Here is a 24648-nt window from a genome sequence, read left to right as displayed (position 1 = left end):
AGATACAGGTCTCTTGCTAACTACCTCTCCAAGCATCTGGTGCTGAAGATTCTCTCTACTTGCCAGTACTTGGCTTTTCGAGGCATAACCCTGGTGTCTGGCRTTGTTAAGATTCCCTGCAGCCCTGTACATCAGAGCTTTTACCCAACACCCATCTTCTACCTCAGCCTAGTCATCCTCATACTGTCTGTGTCACAGTTTACAAAGATTTGTCAGACCATAGGATGTCACCAGCCTCCTGCAGTGCTTGTATTCTAGATTTATTTTTGTCAAGAGTTGTGCTGATCTGCTCATCAGTTGTGCTGATTTACTATACATAAAGATGTATACCATCTGAAGATGATACCATGCTAAACTTGAACGATTCTTTAGCTTTCCAAGGAGGGTGGTATTACTCAGTATTTTTTAGTATATTTTTCACTGCTGAATGGCATGTATTTCATATCCAGATCTTTTCCTTTTTTTTTTTTGCTCCTCTTATGCTAGAGCACACAGTTCTGAATTTGGACAGTGCTCTTCAAAATAAAGTGATTTCTTTGGCTGGATGAATTCTACTGTTTGCTTATTTTATTTTATTTATTTATTCATTCACTTTTGACGTTTTATGGTTTCTTTYAGGGATACTGCTGGCCAGGAACGATTCCATACACTTAGTACTAGTTATTTTCGTGGAGCACAAGGATTTGTTCTTGTATATGACATCACAAATCTGGACAGTTTTCAAGGGATAGCAAGCTGGATGAAAGACATACATGAGGTAAATATATCTAACAGTGATCAAATTTTTAATTAAGATAGTGAATTATTACATGAAATTCATTCCTTTTTTTTTTTGTGACTTGAGCTATATGTTTCTAACTACATTTTCTTACAGTTAATTAAGTATCCAATATGGTAGTGATACTTCCTTAGTTTAAAATTTCAGAAATGCTCAGTTTCTAGGAATGTAAGTTGTACCAATATGATTGTACCAGTATCAAAACCAGSAATTAGTGAACATTTTAACTGGAGCTTTATAGTGAAATAAATAATTTAGTCTTAGTGTATTATCAATTTCTGAAGTGTCTCAGCAAAATATTTGGGACTATTCATTGTCAAATACATGCTTTTAAGCAATAACTGTTAAAACACAGAGCATTTCCTGARATTTAATTTCAGTAGCAGATGGTTTCATCCTCTGCATTTGTTTTGATCTGGAAATGCAAACCAATCATGAACCCTCTATAAACATTTGGATCAAAGTGKATGTTACTACAGCACTTGAAAATGTGCAAGGGTAGAAGAAARAAGAAAAAATTAAAGAAGGAGAGGGGGAAAGTGGATGTAGGTTTTAATAATTACTAGGCAGCGATAAGCTTAAATTCTACACTTGAATTAGATTATATTTTGGGGGATGATTCTATTATTACAATATACTMTTTTGAAATTTATGCAGATAGAAATTTTATATATAAAGAGTTAATCTTTATATATAATATATAATGTATTTTACATATTATATATAAAATATTACATATAGTATGTATCTTTATACATATAATTAAAATAACAGTGTATAATTAAAATAACAGTGCATTTTTACAGTAGTTGAAAATAATCAAGCAATTTAACTGAGATTCTCTGCTGATTTTATAAGAACTAGACTGATTATAATCAGATTATCAATAATATTCTCCTAGTACAGACATGAATGTGTTGCAGCATCTGTATTGCTCAAAAATTCAGAAGTAACATGATTGTGTATTAAAAAGCTTATTAGAAAAATATCTAYAGATATTTTTCTAATTTTCACCCACAGATGAGTATTTTAGGACTTTATTGACAAATCCAGTACAGGTATATTGGGTTTGTAATTCACTCATTAAGTCTGTGRTCATTGCAAGAAAATTACTTTAGAGCCTGAGTGCATTCCTTATTTGTGGAATTGCAGTCAAAGTCAAATTTATTAAGTTATTCCTCTTATAGGTCAATAGGCCAATAGGCTTTGTGCTATTGTATATAACCATTCTGAAAGGTTGATTCTATTAGGCCTTTAAAAATTATATAAAGGTCTAAATTTACTAATACACAAAAAACTTCTATCATTTCTATGATTCCAGTAAGGCATTGGAAACTAGACATTTGTGAATGTAATCATAGTGTGGCACTTAGGAAAATATATGGAAAAAGATGTAAAAATCAATATGAACACAATATATGTTCTGCTGTCAAAAGAGATTGTGAGGACCTGATATTACTTACAAATAATCCTTTATTTATAGAAAGCACAAATTTCTATTTTTTTCCATTATCTAATCAGTAGAAAGAAGAAAATTCATGGCTTTAGTGGCCTTCCCAGCTCTGCCTCCATCTTGCTGCATGACTGTGCCTACTTCCATGTCACCTTCCTGTCTTAAAAATGATAGTGATGCCACTTCTCTTACTGTCAAAATGTTTAGTTAGTTTATCAGATCCRGGTTCTGGATGTTACTGTGGACCTCCAAGCAACTTTATGTTCCTTTTCAACCTCTAATCGGTGGCTATTAAGATCATATTGCCTTGCACAGCTGCAGTGAGCAATTCATGGCAGGCTCTGTACTCACTATCTAAGAGTCAACAGTTTCTCCCAATAACCTGTAAGTACGAAGGTGACTTGGTTCTCCTTTAGTAAAGGTGTTTGCACTATTTTTAAATGCTCATACAGCACTCACGTAAATTCACAACACCACTGTGTAATAATCTCTGTAAAACAAGGACAGGTTTTTGGTGTTGCTTGCCATTAATAGCTATGTAGTCAACAAGTGCTGTGGGATACACACGTAGCTGATGGAGTGCCGGGTTAGGTGACAGTTGAGCAGTGCAGCAAGCAGTTAGCAGCACGGATGGCTGCCTCCCCTCGGAGCRCGGCCCGCAGCCTGGCTGCGATTCTGCTTCATGCTGAGGCCTGTGCTCCCRGGCCGGCCGCGGGCACCGCTGCGACCGCGGCGGGAACGCTGCTCCCTCACATGGCCGCCAGCCACAGCGGCCCGCGAGCCGCCARCGCCGGCCCTGCCAGGCCCTGGATCCAGCCGCTGCCACAGCATCCCAGAATGGTTGAGGTTGGAAGGGACCTCTGGAGATCATCTAGTCCAACCCCCTGCTCCAGCASGGACACCCAGAGCACRGGGCACAAGGCGACATCCAGGCGGRTTTGGAGACTTCCAGAGAAGGAGACTCCACAGCCTCCCTGGRCAGCCTGTGCCAGGGCTCTGTCACCCTCACAGTGAGGAAGTTCCTCCTCACATGSAGATGGAACTGCCTGTGTTGCAACTTACTCCCATTGCCCCTTGTCCTGTCACTGGCCACCAYGGAGAAGAGCTTGACCAGGTTCAGCTCCAGACTTAACCCAACTGCTCGGAAAACTTGGAGAGGTTCAAGAGATCTCACAATTCCAACCTGGGGGGAGATGCTTCCATATTGGATATTTTCAAATGAGTATTCTGATTATTCTGCATTTCGGTTAGGCTCAAACCTAAATCCTTAAAAACAAACAAAGGTCAGGAGGGTGAAACAAAAATCTGGGTATTTTTTTTTCAAAGATACCAAAGAAAAACATATTTTTTACTTTTCAAAAAAAAAATTGTTGCAGCTCTTATTGATAATTTTTTTAGAAGTATTATTCCATGACATAGACTCTAATAGTTTAACCAGTGTTGATTTGCACAATAGCATTTTAAAAACTATAAAATAATCATCCTCCTTGCAGCTCCTTTGCATTTGGAAGGCTGATTCCTGAGCTATAAATAAAAGAAGATACAAGCACACAATGAGTTTCTGGAGGCATTGCAGGTCCATATTTATAGCAGACTTGATTCACTGCACTTATGCTGGTTTTATGCCGGCTAAGCACACAGACAAACTTCTGCCTAGTCAAACTGGTTAACCTTTTCAAACTTCATCTGGAGGTTTTCTTGGTAGATATTCATCTTGACACATATTCCCTTTGTTTCCTAAAAGCCAGAAAGTGCAAGATCCTTTCTTTAAAAAATGCAGTGCATTTAGGCTTTGCTGGAAGAGGCAATCAAAAAGAAAACTCATTATTAAATGATAGTTATGTATAAATAAATACATTTTTACTGAAACAAATAGTTATTGCAAGGTTTGGTATCTCTAACCTCCTTTAAATTTTGCATATTACTTACAGCTGTTTAGAAAGAAGATTCGTATTGCAAAAAATATCTGTTTTTTTAGAGAAGTAGATCAACATAAAATTTCATATTAATAGTAATTTTATATTTTTATGCAGCAGTGTTAATGTTAATTTCAAGTTTTCATACAGAAAGTATGTAGCATTTCCCTTTGAGCTTCTACATCAAAGTCGAAAGTCACTGACAAAACCTTCAGCTACGTAAAATCTTTCAAACAAAAAGTTGATTGTGTGATGAGATGAAATTGTTTCTTGATGCTTTCTTAGGGACTGATATAGGCAATTTTATGGAGGGGAACCATTGACCTTAATGAGTAGAGCTCCAGTGCATTGTGAAAGAGCCAACATTTTGGTCTATTAATCCAGGTTAGATTGATTCATTATTTTAGGCCTGTAGTTTGTATTCTTATGATGAGCTTACTTCATTTTAATACTATGTTATCTTGAACATCAGCTGTGCTTATGAAATGAGATTAGCTGCCTCTAAAAGGAGAGTGTATTAAAAAAAAACTGAAAGGATGTTCCTTAATAGTGAATTGTGCCCGCTGCTGAATTCCTCAGATGAAGGAACGTAGTTGTAGAAGTGCAAATAGACTAAAAATAGAGATTCTGTCACCCTTTAATGAATAGTTTTCTCTGCATTTCTCTGAAGGAAGGTATGTAAGTGTGTGCACATGTGTGTTCTGTGGAAAAGGTTTTCTGAACCTAATTCAGGTTTAAGGAGAGGATTCTAAGGAAGAGAGTTGCTAGGGCTTGGGCTATGTCAGTGGTTAAATATGTTACCGCAAATACGCTGCCRGGAGCCTGACCTGCCTGGTTCACTTGTTAGAACTGGGAGTTAAGTCCTTACCCGTGGCTAACCATGCCCCATTTTCAGTGTTTTCCTTTTTCTTTCCTTTTCTTTTTTTTTTTTTTTTTTTGGTAACCTGGTAAGGCCTCTGCAGTCCCGCAGTCCCATTGGGTGGATGGGTGTATTTGTGCATCTCTGTGTCTTTCAGTTTCTCTCCAGAAAAAAATTCAGACCATTAGCCAGTTTTTATCATGTTGGAAGAGAGGCAGAGATCCTAAACCTATATAGGTAGTATAAAAACACCTGCTTTTGTAGAGATGAAAGATTTCATTAAAGTCTTTGTATAGGCAAGATCTGCAGCCTGACACCAGACTTTACCAGGTGTCAGAGAAGCTGTGTGAGCATTTGCTTTCACAGTACAGCACATAAGAAGTGAGACCACATTTGCACTAATTGACTTGAGACTGAGACTCTCAGCTTCTTCCATTTAGGCACAAAAAGTGTTTTTGAATACTATTTTTTTTCAACAAATGTCCATTTGACATTTGAATGGAGCTGTTCCCTTGTCCTTATTGCAGCAATGTATGGTTATAATGGCCTATCTTACAATAACACTGGTGTAAAGCATCTAGGGCATGTCACAGTCATCATGTCTGTAATAGGCTTAGTAGAAAAAAGGTTGGAGACTAGATCAAAAGGCTTGATTTTTTTTTCCTTTTGAAATCAGGGAGATCTTTAAAATGAAGAATCTAGGAGCTAAGAATTTATTAAGGATCTACTGCCTTCTTCCAAGTGTCTTAGAATAATCAATCTTTAATGCTGAATTTGAACAATTGGAATRTGATCTTACTTTCTCTCTGCAAAAGTGAAGCACATTGTGATTCTCTTTCACATGCAGCCAAGTCTGTCCTTTTAGCTTGTGCATACCAAATGTAGAGCTAGTATTAATAGTTAATCCATAAACCTCCTGCTTTAGGGAGGGCCATGTCTATGAACTTGGGGCCACTTTAAAGCCACATTAAACATTGATCTGAAGRTGGTGCCCAGGCACCACATACCATATACTTTTTACCTTTTTTGAAGCTATGTCTTATAACCAGTTTTTTTTCTACTCTTTAGATTATCCTTGGAGTCCTGGCAACTGATGGAAAAAAAAAGATCAGGACAAAGTTTAGCCTTYAATTTTAAGGAAATAAAATGCTGACAGTGTGAACTAAAGGTGAAGGACTTTTGTTGTTTGCTTTTTTTCTTACTTGACATATAGTAATGCTGGTTCTCCTTTAGAAAGCAGGTGATGAAGTGGACGTAGTACTGCTGGGCAACAAGTGTGATAAGGAAACAGAACGTGTCGTTCCAAAACAGAAAGGAGAAAAGGTATGCACTGGTCACTGCTGCTCTCATCAGCTTCTCCTAAGTATCTCCATTTGTAATTATGAGCTGCTATATTAACATATGTTTCTGAATTCCAAACATTCTGCTAGGAATTGCTCCAGAATAACATTTTTTAACGTATAAGCAGAAATATAGTAAATAAGTATGCATTGCTTACTTTAGAATACTGATTTTTATTTTAAAATTTGAAAAAATCTTACAAAAACTCTACCTTAATGCCTACAACTTTTTATTTCAATTTCTAACTAAAAGATATTTTAGAGTTTGCTTTTGCAGAGTGTTATTTTACTGTGGAATGCCAAAATGTAATCCATGATGCATTCTACATCATTTTCCTGGTTCCTGACCTACCCATCAAGGGTTTCCTTTAGCTACAGCCTGACTCTAAAGAACCATCCTGGTGCAGTTTGGATTGTGTTGACTATGAATAGCTTTAAATAATTAAGACAGGTAAATTTAGGGAAGACTCTGCTTTCCTTCTTCCGACTGTGGATCCGTGTTGCACAGTTCTGGTTACAGTGCTGTTTAGACCTGCTGACCATGTGTAGAGGAAGGAGTGGTGAGAGTGAGGAGTAATATATTGCAGGCACTGACAGATTGCTGTCAGTGTGGCCAGGGAGGGCCCAGGAGACGTGCTGTGGCAGAAGCTTTCATGACTAAATGCTCCAGTGTAGCTTGTAGTGCATAATGGTAATTTTTGCAGCTGAAAATTGCATGCAGCCATTGTAAGAAACTTGGACTGAGCACTTGCAATCTTTGCCAAAGCGTGGTGAGTCAGGCAGGATATCTTGTATTTGATGGAACACTGATAATTTCTTGTCAGTTGTATAATTCCAGATTTAAAAAAAAAAAAAAGGGATGCTTTTGAACAGCATTACAAAAAGAGTATTTTGAAAGTTTGTTCACAGTTTTTCAGTGTTAATATATTTTATCTATTTAGGTGTAATAACATTGTTGAAAAATATGTGTATCCTGTCACTCAAAGAATACAATATGAGAAAGCTGAAGCCTTGCTGGCTGCATTTACACAAGAGGTATTAGGGTTTTGCATATGGTCATGACATTTTCTGACTTCTGAGTACTTACCCAAGCCATGAGAATTTCTCTTAACACTGTATTTTTTAAGAAACAAATCATTACCTCCTCACCAGGCTTTTTAGATTTCCCCTGTGTTCTGGGCAGCTCTTCAGTTACACTATTTTAAAAACATGAGAGAAYCTGACTGAGCTGGCTGGAGAGAGATCCCACTAGCAAGGAGAGAGCTAATACTGTCTCCTACTGCAAAGAAGGAAAATACCCAAATTAAGAAGGCAAAGTAGCTTGATGCTAACTCTTGACAGCCAATAATTAATTTTGACATATTTCATATTACCCTAAGAGKGGAAGCTGTAAGTATTACTCTGTTCAGAACCTTACAGAGAAGACTCCTAGATTCCCCAGGAATCTTAYCAAGTGCATCAGAATTGACATAATAATTCATAGTAACCGTGTGGCCAGAGTATTACAGTGTATAGACTAATGCAATTATTAAGTTTTCTTTTATAATTCTGTAATTTTTAATCCCTCCAAAGGTGATATATTTAATTTTAATACTATGAAGGATTTTCTTGTGTTTGTAACTTTTATTCACACACTTTGAGAAAAGCTTGAACTCAACCTTCTCAAGCACCTCTGCTCTACCCAAACCATTAACGTTGTCTTTTCTTCCTAAACTAACAAATAAAAAAACAACTCCCCAGCTCCCAAACCCCTGAGGATCATGTGATTTGATAGAATGTGGCCTTTTTACCCCATATCAAATCTTCCAAAAGAAACAGTCAAATAAAATGTCCTACCTTTACTTACTTTTGCCATTCTCATTTGCCTGATATAAAAACTGCAGGAATGATATGAATGAAAAAATGAACTCCACGGTTCTAGGAATATAGTAAACACATCTCTCTGATTCACTCCTAAAAAATCATCATAGCCCTTTGCTAAGAGTTAATATTTTTTGAGTTAGAAGAATTGAACAATTGCAGTTAAATCTAGTTTTGGAAGAATTATTGACATTATTTATGTTGTTACTGTATCAGCTTGGTTCACTCAAAATCTCCAAGCTGTTCTTAAGAGTAATATAAACYTTTCCCAGTAGCACAAGAATTTCTCCAGTACCCTCATTTCTCTCAGTTTCAAATGTATTCAGATATTTTCTTTATTGATCTATTTCAGGATGCTCCCAAAGGCATACAGAATAGTTCTTTCTGTTTTCCTTTTCCATTTCTACGTAAGCATCTGAGCCAAAGCTCTGTTCATATTTGCACTGCTTTAATATTGGCCTGCTGGGTTTATTGCCTCAGCCTGTGAAAGGGTCGTGGAACGTGTCGTCATGGGATCCTTTTTCCAAGTATCTGAAAGACAAGAAGGTGATGTGGTATGGTCCACAACGGGCAGTTTGTGTTTGACTCCTGTGATTTCCTTCTGGAAATAACTGGCTGGGTGGACAAGGGAAGAGTGGTGGAGAGGATAGGTCTTGAATTTAGTAAGGCTTTTGACACCAGCTCCCATAGCTAGACAAATGGAGCAGGTGGATAGGGAACTGGTTGGACTAACAGATGCAAAGTGGAGATAAATTCCATTGCAAACAGGGCAAAGAAGGCATGTGAGGCTACATTAGGAGGGTAATGGGCAGCAGATAGGGGAGATTCTTGYCCCCCTTCCTTGTGCTAGCAGGGTTGCATTCGGAATACTGTGCCCATTTCAGGAAGGATGTTGAGAAACTAGGGAGAGTCCAGCAGATGGCAACAAAGATGGGTATGGTCCAGCATGGATAATCCACGAGGAGAACTGAGCAAGTGCCTCAATTGCATTTTGTAAAGTGCTGCTTTTCAAAAGTTGCTTCTGAAAGAAAGCATAACTGCAGATATTATAAGTGGATTTGTTTTTGTGCTAATGCAGTGGCTTCCAACTGAGTCATTTAAGTGGTCAGTAATCACAGGATTTTATATACATTGTAAATAGGGTATTTTTTGGATGGGATCATCTTCTCTAGATGTGTAGAAAGAAGGGATACTTTGCAATGATGCAACTGTTTTTCTTTTCTCCAAGATTTTAACTGTGTAAATTAGGCGAGGGTGGGGATGCTGGAAGGAAGGCAATTCAGAACCTTCAAGATCCTAAAAGGCTGTTTGGTTGTGTGGGGTGGTTTTTTGTTTGTTTTGGTTTTCATGCTAACATATCTACAAGCTGTCTGGCAGCGAAATTTAATGGGGGGGAAATGAGTAAACCTATTACATCACCCAATGTAAAGTCTGTGTTGCCCTTTCTCTCTTGTCCTGTCATCATAATACTTTTTTAACATAAATGTCTGTTCTTTGTTTGGTTATTATCTCTTCTCTGTGGTGACCTTTTTTTTTGTGGGGGAGAGAAAGCAAGATCTCTTTCACACCTCTTTTTCATCACACCTCTTTTTTTTTACAGCTTTTGTCGTGTTTTTATCTATACTTTTCTGCAGGCATGCCATTAGTTTTCTCTGAATTGCCTAGGAGACAGTTCATTTTCTGAATAAAGCAAAACACAGATTCTTCCTGTTGTTCTTCCTGTTTACAAGAAGGATAGGCCAAAAAGCTGTTTCTGAAAATGCTAATATTTCAGAAGAATAATTTAAGAGTTACCTAATATTAGTAAGCTGAGGATGAATATCAAATACCCTACTGAGCTGGTATTTACTGAATCACTTTATATAACACATTTAGAAGCTGTCAGAATCACCTCTATATTTATTGCTAATAGTTTTGGGAAGATTTCTTAAAATACTGTTTTTTTTTTTTTTTTTAATTCCTAAAGGCTGTTCATCTCATTGCCTACATTTATTTTTTCAGCTTGCTTGGGAACATGGAATACATTTTTTTGAAACCAGTGCTAAAGATAATGTCAATATTGAGGACGCATTCTCAACCTTGACTAAGGATATCCTGGAAAAGGTAGGCTCTTTTTCCAAGTAGAGTGAGAAAGTGGGGCCTTTTTTTTATGTGTAGATTAGGCAGGCAAAGTCAGAAGTACAGAAAAAAAGCCTTTGCAAAGCTTTGGCATCATATAGTTATATTTTTGAAGGATCCTGTAGCTGTTGCCATACAAGGGAATTTGGGGAGAAGAATCCTGGGGGAGCAGAACAGTGGAGGAAAGGAGCAGGCAGAATATGCTTCAAGGAGATGAAAATTAAGGAAAAATGCCTTTATGGCTTCCCTATCCATGTTTCTTCTTCAAGAGAGGGACTCAGAGCTGTAGYATGGTTACAGTTCTGTGCCTGGAAAGTATCTTTTTCCTATAGGTTTCCTCAGGATTATAAAGAGGCTGTGAGCTGATGGAATGAGTGGATCTCTTATGTTCAAGTGTCAAGTGTTTTATCCAAAATTCATGGCTGTTTGTTCAGATGATATCCATTAGTGCTGTTGGAGTTATTAGGCCCTAAAGATGTGAATTAATTAGTGATGGAATCACCTCTGTAACCATCAGTGTCAGCATCTCTAACTACTTAGGATATGTTGGCATCGAGGTCCCTACTACTGAGAGCTGTAATATTTATACTGGACTGAATTATTTTTAATTAGCTATGAAAATGTTTTGGATCACAATTTATTTTTAGACAGTAGAATATTATTTTAGACACTAATGGATGTTCTTCATGCAATGTATTATCATTGCCATTCATCACCAGTATTAGTTATACAAAACTAGCCTTCCATTCAGAATACTCTTGAAGTCATAATAAAGATAAATGAACAAAATTACAGGCAAAGTCACAAGTTGCAGTGTTTTGATTAAGTAGCCAGAGGGGATGGTCAGAATAATACTTTGGGGCAGAAATGCTTCTAAATCAAGGTCCTGTCATACTACACAAGAGCACAAGAGGTAGTTGGTTATTTATTTTTTTTTATTATATACTTTTGACTACTTAGCATGAAAATGAAACTCGGCAGCTTACTGTCAAATACTGTTTAGAACAGAAAGATTAGAGCAGCCCCTTCACTAGTGGGCAGAAAGTCTCAAGTCAGATAATTCTGATTTTCTCGGAAACAAAAAAGACGTTGCTGTAAGTGGAGAATACATTTGTTAGTGTGAAGCATGAAAGCTACAGAGAAATAACTGTGATCATAACTGCTGCACAGACAATATGTGCCCATCTAGTATTCCTGGACAGTGTGTTTTGGTGGGATCTGAGGGAGTAGAAATCTGCACCAAGTAGAAATGATGTTTGGGTATTTTTCCCTCCTAGAATGACTGTGTTCCTTTTACTTCAAGTGGAACTTGGGTTTTGCTACTCATCTCCATGAAAATCCATGTTTTCTACATGAATTTCAACATGATTTGGRTCATGTTGAAAATACAGTACTTCAGTGTGAGTTTTATTAGAACTTCCTGAGGATACAGTTGTACCTGTGTATGTGTGTTTGCAAACAATGTCTATGAGGATTTGGCAAATTTGTCTGTAATAACATTCACCCTACCTAAAAATGTTCCTAACCTCTCACAGGGCCTCCTCTGCCATTACTTTCCTGAAATATTTGTCATTTTTAGGGAAATGCATTTGGTGAGTTAGACAAGGGCTCTTTCTGGTTCTCTACTGGCCCGATATGACAGAGTCTGCAGTAAATAAATAAATAAATCTGCCACACGGTTTCATCATGGTTTTCAGGTTCAACAAAATAATTTGCTTGTTCACAAAACTGTGAAATCTGAATGTACTGCTTGAATTTTAACTTCCTTTAATGGAGGAAAACTTGGAGAAGGGAAAAAAGTGTGACCAGTAGCTGTGAAAAATGCTATGGGAGATGCCAGTCTGAGCTCACTGCGGTGGTACCCCCGCTGTGTGAGGGTAAAAGATGTGGTGTTTTGACCCAAGACACCAATGTCTGAGGTAGAAGGATATTGGGTCTCACTTACTCCCCAGTGGGAGCTGGGCTGATGAGCTGCTTCACTGGAAACAGGGCACTGCTCTAACAGCCCCATACACTGGTCCCAAACTCATTGGAAGGAGCTCTCGAGCAGAGTCTGTTAGGGTCGTGCTCCCAGGAAATAGGTGGGGGTCATTCAGAAATAGGATAGAGATGAAGAGATATATACATACATGTAGAAACAGGCAGGCAGCAGGCAATYTCCAAATGCATTGCAGCAGGTTTTATTAATCCTAGAAAATCTAGGATTATCCTRGGATTTTTTATATATACGTTTTATTCACCATCTATAGGCATTTCTGATTAACTAAACCTACAGACAGTGCCCCTCTAGATGGGAAGGTTCAATGTCCAGAGATACAAAGCTCATACAGAGGTAATGAGCTGCCTGAAAAAAAAGGAGAATTGAGAGCAATTTGTGGTTCAAAGGAGCATTCTTGACCAAAAMCAAACACAATGTGTCAGACTTAGAGTGAAAAAGTCACTGTTTTATGCTGTACTTTCGTATTAGTAGAGCAGTGATTTAAAACAAGACAGCATGATACCTCTTTTTTTGTATTATTACTCTTTGGCGGCTTAAGACTGGAGAAAGCTTCTGAATCCTGGAGATTTCACACAATTAAAGCACTACGTAGCCTTTCAGATATTTATAATCTGTGAAAACCATTCTACACTTATGTCAGTCCTAACACTCTAACTTATTTGGTAGTCTCAGTAAAACAGTCTGATTAGTGACAGCGTCTATCAGCAGCAGCTAAGGAGTCAAGATATTTTTCTGAGAATGGATAATTCATGTTTTTTTTTTCCAAATAAGTCATTATTAGCTAGTTTGATTTTATTGTAAAGGCTTTAGATTAGTATTTTTGTTACTTAAATTATCACGTGCTCCAGAGGTTTGCTTAGATACGCTGAGAGCATTTTACATTTTCACTGTTCTTATGAGTCTGATTTCAGATAAGCCTAAACCTGCTCATTAATAGATRTCAGCTGTTCCTTCAAATGGTTTCTGATTACCAGAGAAATATTTGTTTCTATTATTCAGTACATAAAAAACAGCCAACCCCCCCAAAATACCACCTAGAATGCAGTTAATATTTACACTTTTGCATTGTTTGGTTTAACGGCTGAAGAGCAGGAGGCTTCTCAAGTAGATTTAAAAAAAAATGTTACAAGCTTTTGTATTTTTCTCTTTCTGGGTGTGGTGTTTGATATTTTTCTAAAGTGGAGGCAGAATAAGAAGAACTATTTAACAAAAAGAATCAAGAACTGAAGTTTTTGCGCTTTTCTGAGGACTGCTGTAAAACCAGCCAAAACAAATGATCTGCCTACTTCCTAAAAATTACTTTACTATCAAGGTTATTTTGATATAATATCAAGTGAATGTATACTTCCTGAGCAGAGAACAGGCAAAATCCATTTAAGAACTTCCCTTGTTAGTAACATGTAAAGTTTAATAGTTCAGTGTAATTTGAGATGAACATGCAAAAGCATCAGGCCTCAATTCTGTCTTCTCTTGTTCTCTTTAGCTTCCTTTCTTATAGCAACAAGGTTTTTAGGTCATCCTGTGTTTCTCATTCCTTTGCTGCTAAAGTTAACTCTGGAGCTGGCTGGCTGATCTTAACCAAATATGATAGGGAGGTCAAACTAAAAGATGATTAAGCTCCTGAGAAATTCCTTGGAAATAACATGCTGAATGATGGGAAAGCGGAGTAATTCTGTGGAAGGGAGGTCTCCTGCATCAGATAGAAATAACAACAGGACGAGTTTCAAATGTTTCAACCAGCCGCTCCCGTTAGAGTTTACACTGTGAGTATCAAACTTAATCCCCAAGGAATTGTTAGTTTGTCTAAAAGATCCATGTGTCTCAAGTAAAGCACATACACCATTTCTTTCTTTTTGCTCATAGCCATGCACGGAGTCACAGGCTTTATTTGCCCTGTATTTATCTTTTTCTGACCACAGAATATCAATTTCTTCATGAAGGTTTTCATAATGCTCCTAATGCTGTACTTCAGATGTACTACACCAGGCAGTATATTCTGCATTGCACACATGGGAACCAAGGTACAGAGATTAAAGCAAAAAGGTAAATGGTACCAACTCACTTGGTATCAGAGGAGTGTAGGGCACAATTTTACTACACAATCTTGTTTAATTCAGAAAAAAAAATGCTTTGAACATGGAATGAACCAGATATAATCTTCTTAAAATGGTAGCATATAATTAGGTCATGAAAATCAAAACTTAACCTTAAGGTTAATTTAAGTATATGGTATTAAGTATAAGATTTGTTTTAAGTTTTTTTTTTTTTTTTTTGAAGTAGAATAATATTAATTCTTGCATAGATGTTAAGTGGGGTTTAGGATTCTGAGTCCAAACAGAGTTATCTTTTGAAGTTAATCAAATATCTAGGTACAGTGTTATAGTCTACATGGTATTAACAGAAGAGGGAGATAGAGACCCATACTTTGCCCACGTGTTTTCTATGTCCTAGACATTGGGAGCAGTAAGATTTAGGAATAACAAGTTCTGTTGCAACTTTGTGAGGAAAATATTTTGAAGTGGTTAGATCCTTTTGATTCTGGCTCCTCATCCTCTCCTGGTCCTCCCCTGCCCCAGACCCTGCCCCCAGAGTGGTCCTTCTCTGCGCTAACATGGCCCTARCTCATGCAGATTCTGCTTGTGCCCTGACCCACCTGTTGCTGCTGTAAAAGCAGAATCTTGTGTTTTGAACAAGCGATTTCACCTCCAGAATTACAGAAGAAAATGCATGGATATACGTGGATATACGGGCTAAGAATATGGCAGGACCAGTCTTAATAACCGGGGTCTCTCTACTGATGGTTCAGGCATAGAAGTCACATTAAATTATTTACACAAGGTGCTACCTGGCCTTTCTCTGCCAGGTCTCACTATTAAATTTAAACAAGTCAACCATTAACTATAATCATTTTGTCATTGGAGAGAAAAAAAAAATCCTCAGAAGTCAAACAAATTATAAATAAAACCAACTTCAGTTACAGTCCATTATGCTGGTTTYGCTAGTCTTCTAATAGACATTTGGGGGCAGTCTCTCATGGATCACTCAAATATACAGGTAACTCACAGCAGTTGTCTAATTCTGTAGTGGCCTTGTCTCCAAAACAGTGAAACTCAAGTAAGGATATCAGAAAGTGGTGCCAGAGCAGGTGAACCATGTTTGCTTTAGCACTGATGACTCGAACAGTTATACAGCAAGGAAAGGCAGGTGATGTTAATTAAGACGTAGCAGTTCACTAGGAGACTTTGAAGGAAATTCCCTAATGTTTGAGTGGTGGTTATTGTTGGATACCAGATTAGCTTTTGTTCCCTGATCAAGAAAGAGCCAAAAACGTTTGGGACACAAACCATCTCATCCAAATTTAGCTCCCTAGAAGTTAGGTATCAAGCACAAGTTAGTAATTTAAACTCGCCTCGTGGTTAGTGAAAAGAGCTAGAAGACTGCAGAGCACTTCATCTTGTCAGAACTTTTCCACTGGCTGTTATGTCGGATGTGTGCTGTGCTATCCAACAGCCAAAAAAAAAAAAAAAGTATTTTATAGCAGTGTATTTCAATGTCTTCAATGTCTAATTGAAATCACTATATGGAAAAAAAAAATGGCATCTATTTCTTTGGTACAATTTTCAATACTGTTTTGCTCAAGGTGTTGAACTTGTGCTTCTCGGGACCTCTCACCTTTTCAGTGTTTTCTTTTGCTTGTGGGCAGGCCTGTAGAGGAGTGAGTTTCAAGGGGCTGACACATGAGCTAGAAGGGCGAGTGCTGGGAGGGAGGCTGCCCCGAGACACCAAGAATGCCGCCTGCCCTGTTCTCTGGGTGGGAGGAACGTGCTCTGCTCCCACCTCTGCTTCCCCGGGGCAGGCGGCCGCGCCGCTGCCAGGCCTCGCTCAAACCAGGCGGCCGTGACAGCACCAGGCCTCGCTCACACAGGCAGCCACGCTGCTGCCAGGCCTCGCTCCAACCAGGCAGCCATGGTGCTGCCAGGCCTCGCTCAWACAGGCRGCCASGMTKCYGCCAGGCCTCGCTCAAACCAGGCAGCCACGGTGCTGCCAGGCCTCGCTCAMACAGGCAGCCACGCTGCTGCCAGGCCTCGCTCCAACCAGGCAGCCATGGTGCTGCCAGGCCTCGCTCAAACAGGCGGCCAGGATGCCGCCAGGCCTTGCTCAAACCAGGCGGCCATGCTGCTGCCAGGCCTCACTCAACCGGAGTGCTGCGGTGGCTCGCATGGGGCTGCCATCTTCTCTATTCCTGCCATTCAGGCAGGACTCTCAGCATCTCTTCAGGTTATGATATGTGTGCTTTAAACGTATGTAGAGCACGTTTGCTTAAGTGAACCCAAAACACTTACTTGCTTGAAGATCATATGTGAAAGTGGCCGGTCAAACTGAAGCCAACCTTAAAAACACAGAATCCCAGAATGGCTGAGGTTGGAAGGGACCTCTAGAGATCATCTGCCCAACCCCCTGCTCCAGCAGGGACACCCAGAGCACAGGGCGGCATCCAGGCAGGTTTGGAGACCTCCAGAGAAGGAGACTCCACAGGAAGGAGACTCCACTTCTGGGCAGCCTGTGCCAGGCCTCTGTCACCCTCACAGGGAAGAAGTTCTTCCTCATCTTCCCGTTTAAATGCATTTGAAAGCAAACTATTACCTATTCTTMATGTGTGGAGAAGTTTTTGTCTCTCTGTCCTGGATAGTTTATTGATTATCTATTAGCAGATAATGAATTCAGAGTTAATACGAATAATTTCACATCAGATAGGTTTTACCATTTGCCAATATTAATCAGTTATAGTATTAAAGATCTTTGCTATACACAAATAGTTTACTTAACWGAAGTACTATTAAGCAGAAAAAGACTTGCAAATCATCTTTGGCATTTAGGGAATATGTGTTTCTTCCCCTTAACTGGAAGCATGAAGTTAGATATGGCCTGAAACATTTTAAAATTACCAGTTTTCTCTAAAGCTAAATAAATTTGTTTTCTGAAGTTGTTTCAACAAGGATTTTTTTTCTAGAATTTCTTTAATATTTAAACTGAAACTTTCTCTTGTGCAAAAACAAAAAAAAGGTTGAATCAAAATCTACTTATTCTATGTCCACAATAATGAATGTTCTTTTTTTTTTTCTTGGTCCTAATAGAGTATGTTTTAACTTTTTTTTTTTTTTGGTACCATTTTATTCCAAAGCTTTTTCTCAGAATCTTTAAACCAGAGTGGTGGAATGTTCCTTGAAAGGAGTTTATGATGGTTTACTTTTGATTTTGCCTTGCTCCCTCTTTTAGGAAAGGTTTTATATTTTGTATTTACAATCTACAGTTGCAGATTGTAAATGCAATTTGCAATGTTTGTAAATGGATTTGCAATTACAGTTGCAAATCCAATACTGTCTTTGCTTAGCACAAACCATAATGGTGAGTGCCTCTATTCAGGCGTCTTCCATGATTGTGCAAAAAAATCAGAAGTTATGAAGCTGCAAGGCAGAATTTACGTGTGAACGTTCAAGGGTAATAAAAATGATGTTATCTTCATTGGCCCTTGTCACTCCTAACAGAAAAATAAAAGTATGTGGGCTGTATTTCTTCATCCATCATTTATATGTCACTAATGGTAAGTATTTCCTAAAATCAGGAAGTGACAAACAGTCATAAAGAACYCTAGCGTCAGAATGATAAGTTTTAATAATTTTTCTGATGACAGCCTTGGTGTCCATGTTGAGGTGTAGCTGCTGTGGTGCCTTTCCTGCTCTCTGTTCCTGCCTCTATCCATCACTTCCAGTCCCATCCCTTGTGTTTGATCGTCCCATCCATCAGTGTGGTCTGCGGGAGTCCTGCTGATGCCTGCAGCCCTAGGGCTCGGGCCTTGCCGCTAACCCTCCGGAGCTGCAGGAGAAAAGGAAAAAACATTTGTTCTAAATAAGGTGGTTTTTTAAAAGTTTTTTAGTAATTCTAAATAATGATTGTCATTGTACTACATAATGACTTTTTTTTTTCAGTTTTTCTGTGCTTTGAATTTCATGAAATTCCTGCTTAGAAAGCTGACCTTTCTGGAAGCTTCTCTTTATTGTGGGAAATGGATGTTTATGACTGTTGGGTTTGGGTTGAGAGAGGAATGTGGTGAATCCAGTGGTTGCATGTTCTTCTCTGTATATCATTACAAACTCGGTAAACCTGCCAAGAGGAAAACAGGAGAATGGAGAAAGTGCACAAGTTAGGACTTCTTRGCCTATGCACCTGACACTCTGTGTCTTTGTGTCTGAATTTGGGGTTCTCTATACATATTTTTAGTGTCCAAAGTTGCAACATTTACTTGTCCTGTTTACGTAGCTGGTTTTKATTATTTCCCTGCTCAGCGTTCATTAGCTAGTTGAGCTGGTTGCCAAAAGGAAATCCTTTGTTGCTGATCTTATTTTAAAATCTTCTTTTGCAATGTTTTACAAGGGTGGAATGCTATTTTGATAGCTCTGTCTCAATAAGTTTAGTTGTTCACATTTGGGGRTATTCTTGTTTTTCAAATACTGGCAAGGCAATGTAGAAAAGTACAATAAATTTCACAAAATAAGTTAGCTTCCTTCATAACAAKTAATAGTCTGTGCCTTTTTTAGTGGGCATTGATGATCTGTATTTCCCTTCCCTTTAAACCAGATTTTGCTCAATACTTCAAAGAATTGTGTAACTAACAGCAAATCAGTGAAAAWTAGTGTAGTCCACAGAAATGCCTGTACATTTAGAATGATTCTTGAGAACAAAGCCTTACAGGATCAGTTCATACATTTTCTTCTGTCTCCTCAAAAGTCATTTTCTATCCTCTGTTACCTTCAGAGTCAGAGAAGATGTTTGAAGCAGCTATAGAATGTAAATATATCAGCTGTGATTTGCATGATTTCCATCTACTTTATTAGAAAATGGCAATCTTTTATTTAAATATTAAAAGGAGAAATGCATCTAGTGACYCCATCGTTTTTTGTGTGTATTAAAATATATATGAGAAAGTTCAAGCTGTTCAACGATTGTATTCCAGTTGTCTTAATTATATATCTGCTTTTATTTGTCTTACAGAAATCCTGTTTATTATATGACTTAGATGTTGTGGATCTAAGTGAAAGTAAGAAGAGAACCTGCTGTGCATTATGAAATACCATTTCATCTGTTATTCTATTTTCTCTTTAGAAAATATTGACGAATGTGCAAAGGATGGATGTTAAAAGGGAGCCTTAGTCCCAAAATACAATATTTGGGCATCCTTTGCACTACACAAACTTGTCTGCCAAATACTTTGATATTTTATATACTCTTTTCATAATTTTAAAATGAAGTTAAATTTGTATGAGTTTTGAATGTTACAGGAGGAGAAATGTTTGCACAAATTAGGTGTATTATTTTTTCATATTAAAAGAAAAAACTACCTTAACATTTTTGTGTTGTTTATACCATACTCACCATGAACATAATCATACGGACAAGCTTCCCACATATGAAATGACTTATGCTATCCTCAAGATAACATCTCTTTGAAAGGCTGATATTCACTGGCTCACTAAGTAGTGCYCTAACATAACATTCTGGGAATTCATGGCCTTTTTTCTTTTATGCCCATTTTAGAAATGTWTGTGTTACTTGAATACCCTTGAACAGGAAGGCTGCAAAGATGAAAGCTGAAAGGGAAGAAGAAACTACCTACAATACCTTTATGTTACTGAGCCCTCTTTAGAGAGCAGAAAACATGGAAAAGTGTGATCCAGTAGTCATTTCTTGCTGATAAAAAGTTATCTTATAAGATAAATCAAAAAGGTTTTATCAGCATACCTGCGTTTTCAAGTGTTTGATTAGTTTGTTTCTTTTGTCAGAAGTGATCACAATACTAAAAAGATACGCAGTGTGCATTGATGTTTTTAGTGTTTGTTTTTTAAGAGTATAAGCACCTCCAGGTCTGCTCATTGCATCGCTCTGGTGCTTCTTTATAGCTAACTTCAGTGGAGGATATCAGATTTTAGTTAAATTTAATGAGGGCAGAATCAGGATGTTGGATTATTCTTCTTTAATTAAAAGCAAACCCAACACAATCCAAACCTGCAGGACACCCAGAAAGCAAATGCAAACTGTGAAATGTGAAGAATTGCTGGAATTGTGTTGTCTTGTTATTCTCCTTATTATTGTTGGTCTGGGAGATGTGGTGCTTCGTGATTGTTAGGCTGCTACACCATTTGTGAATGAATAATACTACCGTGCCAAAGTATTGTGAGCAACCCCAGCCCAGGCAGAGTAACTCCCTTGGCTTATTGTTACTCCTTCTCGTTACTGCTATATATAACTCTAAATGACTGCTCTCCTGGAATATGTCTGGCTCTTTTGAGGGCTGTTCTGAAATTCACCGTTGCTGTTGAGGTGCAGAACTCGCCTGAGTGCTTTGGGAAGCAGGAGGCTCCACACGCTGCTCCCAGCTGCTGCCGAGGCTGCTCCTCAGGTAKGGTTTGGATCAGAGTCTGAAAAACAGGAACAGATGGTTATCCTTAGATGCAAGGAAGCAAATGAAGGAAGTATTCCTGGAAAAGACCTTGAGTGTTGAGTTCTTCCTCTTATCCTCGTCCCAGATCTGCCATCCATGCCCGTTGTAGGAAGATGTTTGTGTGTAAGGACCTCTAGTCATGGAGATTCCACTCTCTCCGAGCAACTTCCTGAGCAATCCTTACTGAACTGGTTCTGCAAGTAGGAAGTTTTCCTAAACTAACTGGTGCACATGGAAAGCAGGTTCTCTCTTCTTGTTGTGTGTGAATACCACTGTCTGCCCTGTCTCCTCTAGACCAAAGCATTCCAGTCCCTCCTACCATTCCTTACAGTTTGAATAGTCTATATCCTTTGATGTTTTTGTTGCTTTCCTCRTGGTACTTTTGAGTTAGTCTTCCATACTGTACTACAGAGCTCAGAACTGAATGCCCTACCATACTCCACTTTAAATAATGACAGCTGGATAGATTAAAATGAGGTCTTCATTATCTTATCTGTGATCCTCCTATTTATACATTCCAGCCTCAACCTAAGATAACCTGGCATTGCTAACTGCTCAGTTTCTGATGCAGGATGTCTCTTTTCTGAAAAACTGCTTATTCAATCTGAGACTTGTTTGTGCTGTTGATTATTCCTTCATATGCATAAAACTTTGTATTTCTCCTCATTCAGTTGCATTTCATTTTCTCCCAATTGCCAAGATCCTTCTGAATCATAATTCTGCCTTTCAGCATAGTTGCAGCCCCTGCCCGAAGATGTGCTCTTCAAATATGAGTAAGTCACCTAAGATGTTCATAAAAATACTGAATTGTATAAAAATACTGAATTGGACCCAAGACATTCCATCTCAGTGGAATCCCATGTGATATGGCCTCCAACATTGGGAGGATAAATTATTTTAAAATAATTTTGTGCTCATTTTATATTCTTTTCAGGACCACATTGTCTTCATGTAAGAATACCTTATATGAAACCCTATGACCTTCACTCTTGCTGCCCTATCCACAAAGCCTGTTGAGCTCTCTCCTTCTTTCCACCCTGTAGGAGAGATGCACTGGTTGACTTTTCCAAATTTCTGGAACCTTATTCWTTCTCTATTGATTCTTGGAGATAATCACTAGCAGCTATAATGTTACTTGGAGCAGTAATTTCATCAGGTCCYGCCAATCCAAAAATCTTTAAGCATTTTCCAATCTATTTCTTTATTATTATAACCCAAGCTCTTGGTCTTTTGTCAGTAGTGCTAGTGGTTGAACCACATTGGCCTTCTTAATTTGAAAGCTGAAGTTAAAAAAAGGTATTGAGGATATTGGTGTCCGGCTATCAGCAGTGACTGGACTCCCTTCATGGAGTAACTCTGGCTTTTTCCATGGTTCTCTCACTGTGCATTTTTCCAACCTCCAGCACTCTAACATCTTTTTCGTCTTTTAGTTTCAGTTGTCTCACATTCTGAGACTCTATCTTTCTGATGTTGTCTGTACATGTTCTATACATTTATACATATTCATATTTTAGTAATTTGACCTACTTTCTACTTCGTTTCAGGTCACCGAGGTTCTTATGATTCAGCCAAATGAGTCTGTTACTTCACTCTCCTTCCTCTGCCTTGATCTAATTTTGCTACTTTGCCTTCAGCAGTAGATCTTGAAGGAACTTTAAGCCATCTTGAACTCACAGAAGCTTAGCTATTCATTCTCTTGAGTCTGCATTTAGTTCTTTGTTTTTATGTTGCTGTTTTTCCCCCTTCTTTCTCTTAAGACCTAACCTGTGTTTTCTATTCTGTTTTCTGTTTTCTGTTTCTGCTCTCCATGCCCTGTGTTAGGTGCTGTCCAGTCATGGGCCTGCCCGAGGGCAGTACGAGCCTTTAGGTGCCCAAGCCACAGGAAGGGTTTGCAGGAGGCTCCTCCCTGCTTCAGCTGAGGCTCCAGGTAGTTGGGTTCCTCTCCCCTTTGCATCCCTTGTTCTCCTGCACAGAAACAACTTCTGCCTTTTTCTGAGCACAGGCACCGACTGTATTCAGGGTCTGTCTCCACAGGAGTGTCTCGCTCTGAATAGACAGGACAAAACCAACCAACCAACCAAACACCCTGCCGAARTGCAGCTACACAGAGTGTTTGGAGGCGTTTAGAAATAAATTAGAAATAAAAAAGGTTGCAAGGTGAGAGCATTATCTTCATTTAGTTTTGAATTCTCTCTAGAGATAGCTGGATGATTGTCTCACACATTTCTACGGGTAGAATTTTTAGAAGAAATGGGGGTTTGAATGAGGTGAGAATGGCTCCTAGGCTGAAATAGAAGATAAAAGATGAATGTACACACCAGAGACCCTTAGGTCTCTTTACATTACCTTGTATGAGCAAAGATTGCTTGGATTTTCCCGATAAGACAGGAATAGCATTTGCTTTAAAAACATGAAATACACAGACATCAGCTATAGCAAATATGCTGTTCTCATTCAACTTTCCACCTCATCTCCAAGAAGAGTGTAGGATCCAATTCCAAAATAATCACTGCATCTCCTCTTATTTTCCTTTTTTTTTATTTATGCTGAAAATAAGGTCTGATAAATGCAAATCACATTCAGGAAGAAGAAAGGCATTTCTTTTTTCCTTATTTATTAAAAAAAAATGTTTGAAATGGCTGCACAGCTAGATGTGAGTTTTCTGTATAAGACACATAGTTTTATTTGGTGTGTTCATATTGAAGTGTAAATCAAGTTACTAGACCTGTACTAAGCAAAGTTTTATTTTAAGCAGCTCAATTTCAAATGCTAGCCTAGATATGAATGGATGATAGTCTGAAAATCTTTATTTTTTATTTTTTACTGGCAATGCAGTAAATATATTAGAGATTTTATAGCTAAACCAACATGAAACATAGTCAATTCAAAGTGAACAGTTTCAGAAATTTTTATGAGCCTCCCTGCCACTGCTTAATTTTATAACTACAATTTCCTTTAGATACAAAAAGACGATCCCTGAATGCTGTCTGAAAGACACATACGCAAAAACTAAGGTGAACTAAATAACTGAGGCCCTGATCCTGAAATGGATCTGCTAACATTTATTTCTGTAAAAGCTTATATTTACTTCACTCGTATTTTGCAAATGTGTAGGAGACTTGGCAAGAGATCACACTAATGGTCTGAGGCATAGCTAAACATCAGAGGAATAATTTTATCTAAAGTGTTCATTATACATAAGATGCAGCTAAAACAAGGAATAGGCACAGATTCTATGCATTTGTGATTTGAATACCGTAGATGTCATATTAGAATTTATTTCAAGAAGGCCCAGCTGTAACATAGTTAGGGCACCCAGCAAAGTCATGCTAAGAGTTGTAGTGAAATAGTTAAATACTGTTAAGTTTTGTGATMTTAGTTTGCATGAGCATGTTCTGTGTATTTATTATTTGTAAAATGAAATTTAAGCTCTATCTAGAATTTACATTTTTAAAAATGCATTGTCTTCAAATAAAATGGGAAAGAGTAAGATAGGTTCCCACAAACAGAAAGCAAACAAACATGATCAGATGAAGGCAGGCTGAAAAGCTATATGACATAAAACTGAGTGAAGAAGAAGGAGAAATTGATCTTGAAACTTAAAATAGCAATAACTATTATTTCATGTGTGGAGGATACGTCTTTCTTCCCAGAAAGCAGAACTGCATGATGTTTGAGAGAGGCACATACTGAGACTGTCTCTGTGCTGTAATTGATGTTGGCTAAGATTGTGCCCCAAAAATGACTCTGGACAGACTAGTGCGTCAAGTCCTGGACAATCCCAGCCTGGCCTGCTCTGCTCTACCCCATACACCACAACCAGTAACC

General features: G+C 38.2%; 1 protein-coding gene across 1 annotated transcript in view; it reads left to right on the top strand.

Moving 5' to 3' along the window:
- Positions 1-19701, top strand: part of LOC112957868 (ras-related protein Rab-10-like) — a 28770-nt gene extending 9069 nt beyond the window's left edge. The window contains exons 3-6 of the mRNA XM_026051629.1: positions 619-757; positions 6240-6329; positions 10208-10309; positions 19374-19701. Of these exons, the coding sequence (XP_025907414.1) occupies positions 619-757; positions 6240-6329; positions 10208-10309; positions 19374-19448 (406 nt within the window). The 3' untranslated portion in view covers positions 19449-19701. The remainder of the gene's footprint in view (positions 1-618; positions 758-6239; positions 6330-10207; positions 10310-19373) is intronic.
- Positions 19702-24648: the final 4947 nt, after the last annotated feature.

The sequence above is a fragment of the Nothoprocta perdicaria genome, unplaced genomic scaffold, assembly GCF_003342845.1.
Source record: "Nothoprocta perdicaria isolate Ctin4 unplaced genomic scaffold, notPer1 scaffold_77, whole genome shotgun sequence".
Lineage (NCBI taxonomy): Eukaryota > Metazoa > Chordata > Aves > Tinamiformes > Tinamidae > Nothoprocta > Nothoprocta perdicaria.
The sequence above is the reverse complement of the archived record's forward strand: the minus strand, read 5'-3'. Positions and strand labels throughout refer to the sequence as shown.